A 10,501-nucleotide genomic window follows, 5' to 3' on the forward strand; every position below is an offset into this window, starting at 1 on the left:
ATCATGCCGCATCAAAGGAACCGACGAATCCTTGTCCAGATTGGATTTGTCGGTTCCTTTGATGAGCCATGATCCGAAAGATCTGAGATCCGGATACTCCGAAAAAAAAAACAAAAAAACACCCTTTTAGACTCAGTTAGACTCAATTTACTTGAGTTCATTCAATTGCATTTTGCATCGTGACATTGTTCATTGTTCTCGGTCCAAATTCCTACCCAATACTTAAAATTTCCATGGATATTCTTATGCAAGAGTATTACTGAACGTGTCCTTACCAACTTTTAATACGGTCAAGATGTTAGAGAGTATTGGCTGGAGCATTAGAATCGTGCTTACGGCAAACGGCAGCCGTGAGATTCTTGTTTACGTTTTCTTGATGATATAAATGACTACATAAATTAGAATAGTGCAAAAAAAAAGTTCTGGCCTTTGACACTAATGCAAAGCTTCTGAATTTTACTTAGAAACTGAAAACAGGGGGAGGGGGATGTAGGATAAACATGGTGAGGTGGTCATTTCTGTCATAATAGGCCATTTCCGAGCTACTGCGAACCTCATTATGAAAGTGAGGCTAAGTGCAAATCTTTTCATATGAAAATTAGTTTTGTTTGATTTGAATGAAAACTAGTTTTCATAACAAAAAATTTGCACTTAGCGTCGCTTTGACAATGAGGTTCAAAGCAACTCGGAAATGGCCTATTGCCATTTACCTTAACCATAATTCTAAAGCTCTCTGTTGTTACAAACAATTGCAATGGAAGAATGACTATAAAAACAGTGCGTCCCTGAAAATTCCTAATTAATTTTCTTAAAGTTTGAATTGGCCCGGCTTGAGCAATCCGCAATAAAATCGACCTTGGCGCTTTAGTTTTGCCAATTTACCTTGTCAGTGAGGTTGATAAAACCAAATATTTTAATCTTAACACGGTTGATTTGACAGATATTTTGCATAGCCATACATGACTAAACTAATTAGCTAATTTCGGAATTATAAGTCAAACCAACTGCTTTGCAGTTGGTGGTGATTAGATCTGTTTTCCAAAGAAATAAAGAGTAATATGAAGAGCTTTCGCGTGCCAACAACGACAAGTCGGTCTCTTCAGACTTAATTGATAGTTGGTTCGTGCAAACAGTCACGCGTGAAAGGTTTTCCTCCGGCCCGGGGATATTCCAAGTTGCATTGTCGTCTCAAAGACTTAAACCTGGTTTACACGTACGACGCAAGCAGAAGCAGAAGCTGAAGCCCAAGAAACCTACGTGTAAACCGGTGCGACGCAAGCATAAGCTCCTTGTGCTTGTGCTTGCGCTTGTGTTTATGCTTGCGTAGTCCAGGTTTACACGTACGACACAACGACTCAAGCATAACGACACAAGCATGCTTGTGCTTATGCTTGCGTCGTACGTGTAAACCAGGCTTTAATGATGGTCCACGTAGATTTCAAGTTGGTATGCCTAAGTTACTATTAAATGGTGCGTACATTGCGTTCGTGAATATACAATGAAGGAAAACGTTGGGAACATTGCACCCCGCATACAAGGTCATACAAGTGTGAGTATGCCTTGAGTGATAGACCAAGATTCTGATTTATTAACCAATATGGACTAGTTGAGATCCTTTGGTCCGGGTTAACTTCTAACCCATTGCACTTGGCTGGGAGCGAACACACGGGATTAAGTTTGTCAAAGGCAGTTATCGAGTTATGGAACGATTTTCCAATATTGGTCTTATCAATTACCTTAACGGCAGGCTTACAGTGATTAACTATCAACTTAAAAAAGTCTGGAAATGTCTTCATGTAATATGAATGTTGATTCTTCACGCCATATTTCTCAGTGAAAAACCGATTTAAAACCGACAACGAGATAAGGGCCAATGTTGTTAAATCAGTGAAATTTCTAATGTTTAAACTAATAAATAAATAAATAAATAAATAAATAAATAAATAAATAAATAAATAAATAAATAAATAAATAAATAAATAAATAAATAAATAAATAAATAAAAAGTCTTTATTTCCTCACAAGATAAAAGATACATATCTCATGTTACAATATTTGAGTAAAAAGTTAAAACACGCTCAGGGAACTGGTTTGAAATCATTTACTGTATTCAATTTTCGTGAATAATAAAGGTTGTGGTTTATCTAGGACATCGATTTGTTTTGTTGCCTTGGCTGGGAATCTTTAGTATTTCGACTGCTTTGTATCACACGCCGAAAAAGAGGAAGCAAGCGTTTCCAGCGAGCGAAAAGCTGCCTTCCGGTATTGCGGCCGCGCGAGAATAGGGCGAGCACAAAAAAATGAAGGCAGTAGGGGTCATCAGAGGTCATTTGTTTCTGCTCGTCCTATCATTGCACAGCGAGGAACCGGAAAAAAACTCGCCTTCGCTTTTCCATACAGGAAAAGCAGATCTCATCAAGGGCGACTGGAATCAAACCAAACGAAAAAAAAAATGGTATTATTGATGCATTTTTTTTTTTACAGATAATTAATCACAATGATTCTAAATACCTTAAATAACAATAATTGCATTTTTTCCCAGATCGAAGCTTAATGATCTCTGAAAATGTGTGGTTAACCCCATTTTTTTTTTGTAATAGCCCTTGCAAAGATCTGCTATTAGAGCGGTTTTCAAACCAAAACCAAAGTAATTACTCTGGCCAATCACAACAGATGTAAACAAAACAACGAGCCAATCAGAATTCGAAGCAAATACATGTAACTGACGCCAAGCGTGCGGCCAAAACACGATAGGTTTTGGTTGAGAAAGTGGCGCGAGTTTTGTTAACCAATCATAGAGTGTAGTAATGCAAAACCAAAGCAAACGCGAAATTTCTTTCGACACTCAATTGAAAACCGCTCTATTGGAGAAGTCATAAGTCCGCACGCAAGAATGTATTTCTACCCGCTGGATTTTTAAAACGAGCCTGCTCAAGTCATGCTTCTTTGCCGCGAATGGTTTTTTCGGTCGCTCAATACAAAAACAACTGAGAGGTTGCGTAGCCATTTTTTTCTTCTCCCCTCGCTTCTTTCTTCTTTCTCTCCTTTGCATTATTTTCAACTCAGTCTTGGAGCTATAAAAACCGTGATTCGATTTCGTTTCACAAAAAGCGCTCAATCTTTGCCCGGCTAGGCCAGACTTCAATCAGGAACAACGTCATTTAAAAACTCTAGCAGTCTCAGACTCTCAGACAACCCCATGATGCGCAGAACGCGTGCTTATTAAGGAGGCTCGTATGGATTTTTCATTGTTGCAGTCTTCGTGAAATGATGAAAGATTACAAAAAATTGCATCTTATCATGCAGACAACGGCTTTGCAACTCACTCGTTGGGCAATACTTTAAAGGTAGTTCTGACGTCATAGCGGTTACCATGGCAACGGGTCAGGTATACAAAAAGGACCTTTAAATTTCAGTTTTTGCAAATTATCTCTAAAATTGAGTCGGTGACCTACAGCATTTATCGTTTTGTTGGAAACACCCTCAATTTTTTAACTCCTCTTGTAACATGACAAAAAAAAATTATCCAGTAGATCTTGAATTTAAAAAAAGGCATTTTCTTCTCCTACAGAAAATTCTGCTGGATAATTTTCTCCCAAAATGTTTCTATGAGAAGTGGGATATTAAATGCCTGCAAAAAACCAAGATAGGTCACCGTGCAAATTTCGAGATAGAAACAAATTAAATGTTTCCTGTGGCTTTTATTTCCGGTTCGCGCGACTTTACGCTGCATTTCCACTTCCGGTGTTCTGCGTGCGCAATTTTTGATAGACATTTTGATTCATTCAGCTGACGTGTACACCTTAGTTATGGCGTGCGTGGGTTTGGGTGGGGTGCGCACGCGTGCGTGGCTAAAAACTCTTTCGAGCATCATTATATTTTAGCCTCTTAATTATTATTGTATTTCTTGAAGCACTTTATTACCTTTTGTTTACTTTAAATTTTTAGGTTAAAGTACTCTCATGAATTACTCCTTCATTTTGGTGCAAAATGTCAGCATTAATTTGTGACTTCACACATGAAATTACAACATTGCTCAAGACATGTTTCTCTATACACTAAACATGATATTAAAAAGGTAACCAAATGGTATACTTGTGAAATTAGGAAACAATTTCACTTGTGTATTGTCAAATTGTACTCATTTAATTAAAGACGAGAGAAATTATTAGAATTTTGCAAAATGCGCAAGAAATTATTTTCTAATTTCATGTCACCATTTGATTGCCCATACTTATTAAAAACTGGATAGTGGAAATCCAGAGTTTTCACTGGCTTAGCACCAGTAAGATATCAGCCATTACACACAAATCATAAACCATCTTCTGGTCGTTTGTTCTAAATGAAATCAACAAGATCTAAAGATATATGTACTTCTACATTTTCTTTAAGCCTGGTTTTCATTTGTCGGGAAAATCCCAGATGATCGGGATTCATTGTTTCCCGACTGTCACAGAATTTGGCGAGATATTGGGAAATTTGAGGTATTCATCGGTGACAGGCCCCATTTTTTTTGGTCAGGGGAAGTGGGAAACTGCAGCAAAGCAATTTAGAGGATTGGTAACGAGCTGAAACTGTTGCTGACGTCCCCTACAGCAGAAATTTGAGTTCATATGTCGGGAATTATCACCAACCATCGCAGAAATCTGGGACACTGCAGGTCCTGAAAATAGAAACACTCCCGACTTTCCCGATTTGTTTGCAACCATCCCAGATGATCGATGATGACTATGATTTCCAGTCTTCATTAGTCTGGAAAGCCTGGGTCAGTCGGCAAAACACTGAAATCCCCGATAATCTGGGTTTTTTCCTGACATATAAAATTAGGCGTTAATGAAACAATAATAATTATTGTTTTATTATTGTTTTATGATTCACTTGTAATTGTTGGATAAAAGATAATAATGGCCATAGCACAATAATAAATGCATGATTTTTCACAAGCTAGTTTGGAATCCCAAACCAATAGCCAGAGCATCCTAAGATGGCACTCACTAAAGTCTCTCCAAAAAGTGTTGTGGAATGCCCAGTTGCCTTGCTTGTGAGAGAAAAGTTATTTTATCTTGAAAACAACTAGTTACGACTGCCCAACACCTCTCTGCCAGAGAAGGCTGTGTCAGCCAGAGCTTAAAAATGTCATTTGATCTGGTGTCCTGGCTGGAATTAACAGTCTTCACTCCACCAAATACATACATGCAGCCTGATGGTGTCACTGTAGCAGAGTGAAAATAGACAGGATAAGGAAGAACCTGCAAAAAGGCAAAACAAGTTTAAAATTTGTGAAACTCTGAACATGGGTTCTTTTCTGTATACAGTTGCACCTTGCTTTGTGACCACCTCTTGTAAGCAACTACCCCTTTTAGGCAATCGTGATCACTTTTAGGGCTTTTGGTTGGAAATACTCCTTCTATTTTTTTTGGCAACCACTTGACTCATGATCCGATCTCACCAAGGGTGCAAATTGGATGATAAATGATGCTTAGGTACAACCCAGCTATGTCACAGTAAATTTTTAGACTGCTTACAGTTTGGTTCTCTCTAAATTTTCGTTTGTGGCATTTGAAAAACTAATGGAGTGAGAAATGTAACATGCAAAGGACTGGCACCAGACCCCAGCTTTTGTGATCGTGCTCAGCTGGTTTAAAACTCAGCTTACCCTAAGAGAAAAGGGGGACTGCAAGCAGTCTGGTCAACATTAGAATGTTCGATCTCTGAATGTCCTGCACCGATAAATGATTCATATTGGTAGACACAGGCATACTTGGCTTGGAAAAAAAATCTGAGGTCTCTCAGCGGGAGTAGAACCTATGACCTTCTGGATACTACTAAGTTTGGATGCGCTATAACTGAGATGCACGATACTCATGGGAGCTACAGTCCTAGTCAAGTTTAGTTGTGACACTTCACAACCACGCCGAAAATGTCCCCCTCCTGTTCCCCTGCCCCCTCTCAATGTTGTTTTTTTGGCATTTGTCTAGCCAATCTTGTGAACCAATATTGAGAGGGCAGGGTGGCGAGATCTGTCCCATCTTATGTGACTAACACTGTAGGCTTTTAAACTACATGAAGGTTCAAGAATTGTGATAAATATTGTGTATACTGCAAGGGTTTTAATGTTGATGGGTGATGTATGTGTATGTGGTTTAGGCCTGTTTAATAAATAATAGATGTATTTTTAAGTAAGTGACACAGGCATACTTGGAATAACAAAATCTGAGTTTTCCCACCAGGAGTCAAACCTATGACCTTCCAATAATTATTATTAGTTCGGATGCTCTGCCACTGAGCTTAAGGCTAGGCCATAGTACCATGATCAGACAATAATATTTATTGTACAAGATAAATTTCAACGTTCACCGTTCACTGTCATGCATAATTGGAATTCATGACTTGCAAAAGTAATTTTTTTTTCATGAGCTGTAAATTTTTTGTAAGAAAAACTGCTATCGGTTTTTCTTGTCACCCTGGAAATCCTTTGGCTGCATAATGCTGGCAACTTTAAAACAGGTTCATGGCCTACTAAAAAGCAATATTTTAGAGCATTTTGGGACTTTTGTGTGAATTTTTACATACCAGTTAATGGGATTGGCCATTTTATTATTTCTAGCGCTGATGAAAACATTCATATTGATACTGGCACTATATACGTTAATAACAATAAGACTACCACAAGTTAGTGACTCAAAAATTTAGTTCCTCTGTGGTCTGTCCTCTTGTTTTATGTAAGAGGATCGTTAGTGACTTTTTTCCCTTGAAATCAAAATTTCCCCAGATAACCTCTATTGTGACACAGAGACTGGGAATCAGGTGAGAAACTTAGAAGCATATTTAGTTTTTGATCAAATTGCTACCTAAACAAAAATTAGGTAACCACTTTCCTAAAGCGGACTGACGCAAAAGAGCAGCTGATGCTTGATGGATTTCTTTTGTGTACAAAACTGAACCAACTCAATTGAAGCATTCATGGTGACGAAAAGAATAAAATCGACAAGTGTTGGTTTCTCTTTCATGTAGATCACTTGCATTTTAAAGAAAAGTTTTAAGCAAATTTATTGTTTATATAGCATTTTGCCCAAAACTAAATACACAACTAAGTTTGTCACAGGTGCCAAAATCGAGCTTTTCTGGAGCAATTTTGATTGAAAGGCCAAAAAATCACTTACCACGTGCTTGGATAAAATCCTTCAATTTATTGATCATGTGAGGTTCACATTTTGGTTGGTAGCCTACAGGAAGTTCAGCTGCATCATTTCATTATCAATAACGGTAATAGGACTGAGTGGAGTTCAATTTGGTCTGTAATCATACAAGTGATTAACAAAATCGGACAACCGCGTATTGGGAGTCTGATTTGTTTCATCACGATGCGTGGAAAAAAGACCTTGAGAGAGTGCAACTGTCCTATTACAGCATGCGGAATGGTGTGTGCCACTGCTGATACCCAATCAGATTCAAGAATTTTGTTATAGTTATGATAAGCACTGAAACTTTAAATACAGTGTTACATGAATGCAATGTTGATATATTGACTCTTGGGGCAGATTAAGGTGATTTTCTCAAAATTAAAGTTGTTGTAAAATTTTTCTCAAACTTTTTTGTGATTGTTTAGTAGTATGCATATTTATCTATTATGTTATTTGGAGGGAGAAGTTATCAAGACAATTCATCTTTGATGGTCATTTCCTTTATTGTCATGACCAGTATATGCTTATTGCATTAATTTTGATGTAGAACGCACACCTTATACAAATTGGAGTGAAAGTGTATGGGACAACCAACAACCATCCTTGATTGAATGAACGGATCTTGAGACCCGTACCTGGCATCCCAGCAGATTTTGCGGGGGTGAATGACATCATCACCAACTTGGCAAATGAGAGAGAGCCTGGGATTGAGATCGGTCTGCATCTGCACTTGTTATTAGGAGGAAAACTAGAACCGGATACTATTTGGGCTTTAATGGGTTAATTGTTATTATTAAATTCTCAGCCTCGGATATTGCATTTCTAGCGTTCTGATTGGTTCACTAAATCTCGGTTATCAGCTCATATACCGTAGTTTGACCTTATATGGAAAACGAATGCTCCAGGTGTCGATAAGCTAATTTTTTTTTTCGGCGGGAAACGAAAGTTTCTTCGGAAATATGTAGAAAAAAAGAAAAGAAAGAAATACCAAACAATGCCATCTCAATATAACAACAATAAAAGCCACACAGTTTGGTATGACGCTATTTAATGGTAAAGTTTTCTTAAAAAACTTTAAAATTGCAAGATTTTAAGATTTTTAGATCACATAACAACAACAATAACAATCGGTTACCTTTAAAAATTTCAGGATCGCTTGCAAATCCTGGCGGTAAGAGGTTAAAGCCAATTGAAGAAATTTCTTAGAAAGAGCTTTATGCCTGCCTTTATGTTTTTACGCATTTACGACGACTTCAGGAAAAGTTCATCTATGAAATCCGTACGAGCGGCGGCCATAATGTTCGTTTCCGTCGCTCGGCACCACTCAGCAAAACATTTGCACAAATGTGCACAGCACTTACAGTTCTCAAATAAACTTGAAGTTTAAAAAATTGCACTGAATGCTTGTCTCAGTGAGGTTGTACCTCGTACTCTTGGTTTCGCCTGAAGTGTTTTAAATCGTCGAGGAATTCAGTTCAGCATGAAAAAAGCCGTCCTTGCACTGATCTCTTCCTTCGCTCGGCACCACACAGCAGAACATTTGCTCAAATGTGTACAACTATTACGCTTCTCGATGAGCTAAAACTTCAAAAGCACTTGAATGCTAGTCTCAGAAAGGTTATAATTCATACATTTAAACGTTTCTTCAATTTTAGATGTCCGACCGTGTCCGATTTTCTTTGCTTTCGATTTTTCATTCAACTCCGTTTGCAAAGAGTTGTGCGTGTCATGTGATCATTAAGTTTCGCGCGCTTTGGTCGGAGGTTGCCTCAACATCCGGTCGTTTTAATTTGAGGGAAATTTTTTCTTGAAAATATATAAAAATTCAGTAAACTTCAACAGCAATATCCAAACGCGGAGAATTTAATAAAACAATTATTCCATTCGCGCTTGTTGGATATGAGATTAGTTATAGCCAACTCGGCGCTTCGCGCCTCGTTGGCTATTTATCATCTCATATCCAACGCGTCTCATGGAATAATTGTTAATTATTATATCTCTCAGTAAGTACGCACGGTGTGATTGGTCAATTTTGTGGGCTGTATTTCACTGTATGGCCCACTAAAATCCACTAATTTCCTTTCCTGCGCGCTCAATAATTAACCTCAGAGATAAAATAAAATTAATATCTTACTAACCTCGTTTTCTCGGTCCATACAGTATTAAAGTTACGGATCCTTGTTTTGTCCCGTTGATTTATCAATGGGGAAAAAATTTGGTCTGCAATTTACAGTATGCACCTGGAACTCAGTTGGTAGGAGGTATATTTGTGGTGGTTCAATTTTATCGTTAGTTTAATTTTTATTTCCCATTGTTTTAAACTCATTATCATACATTACCATACCTTAAAACAAAGGGAAATAAAATTTAAACCAAGGATAAAATTGAACCACAACATATATGCTTCATTACAATGCCTTTTCATTATGATCTTCACCTGTGGCAGTTTCTCCCACTGAAAGGTCGCCAGATCAAGGCTCCATATGTCATCAAATATGTTCACACCATCATAACCACCGCAAATAAACACAGCTGAATTAAAGATAACACAACCATGACATCGCCTTCGTTTCGGAAAACCGTGAGTTTTGGACGGGTAGCATACGTGGCCATTCCATCGCTTGTTAGAAAAACTGAATGACTGAATCTTATCAAGTTGGAAGAAATCCTCCGGGTCTCGACCACTCATTCCACCACCGATGACGTAAAATCTCTCGCCGTCACAAACAGATTCGTGTCTGTAACGAGGGATCGGCGGGTTTTCACTTTTAAGGTAGTCCCACGTATGCTTGAGTAAACTGTAACGATACAAATACGAGTTGAACTCTAGTCCTGTTGTTCCACCAAACACGTACAGTTCTTTGTCGCTGGACAAAACCATGCTCTGTCCATAACCAGCAATGGGAGAGACATCCTCTCCATCGCTCTCCTCCTTGTCGGAGTACCTTTCTGACAAGTCAAACCATTGCAGTTTTCTTAAGGAACAAATGTGAAGTTTCTTGCTGTTACACATACCGAAGGGCACTCCAGAACCACCAAAAACGATAAGATTTCCTCTGTCTAACACGACGCAACTGGAAGCAACTTCCCTTGGAAAGGGACCTGTTGTTGGAAGCAAGTGCCACGTTTTAGTAGCTATATTGAAACGCCATAACTCCTGAAATAGCTCATCCTCGTAGTGAGGAGAATAACCCCCAAAAACGTAAATATTTCCATCGTCAGAACCACATCTATGGCCACTTCTTGGCCTAGGTATCTGAGAACATGACGAAGGTATAAATGTTTCTATAACTCTGGAGGAGGCCATCTTGCGTTGC

General features: G+C 38.3%; 1 protein-coding gene across 1 annotated transcript; it reads right to left on the reverse strand.

Annotated features, from left to right (window-relative positions):
* Positions 1-3,570: 3,570 nt before the first annotated feature.
* On the reverse strand, positions 3,571-10,491 carry LOC146488405 (kelch domain-containing protein 10-like). Its single transcript, XM_085117286.1, has 2 exons — positions 9,622-10,491; positions 3,571-5,249 (listed from the first exon to the last, which is right to left on the reverse strand). The coding sequence occupies exons 1-2, from the start codon at positions 10,489-10,491 to the stop codon at positions 4,995-4,997; spliced, it is 1,125 nt and encodes a 374-aa protein (XP_084973412.1). The 3' UTR covers positions 3,571-4,994.
* Between the last annotated feature and the right edge of the window lie 10 nt (positions 10,492-10,501).

The sequence above is a fragment of the Pavona decussata genome, unplaced genomic scaffold (genome assembly GCF_977016875.1).
Source record: "Pavona decussata unplaced genomic scaffold, jaPavDecu1.1 SCAFFOLD_9, whole genome shotgun sequence".
Classification (NCBI taxonomy): domain Eukaryota; kingdom Metazoa; phylum Cnidaria; class Anthozoa; order Scleractinia; family Agariciidae; genus Pavona; species Pavona decussata.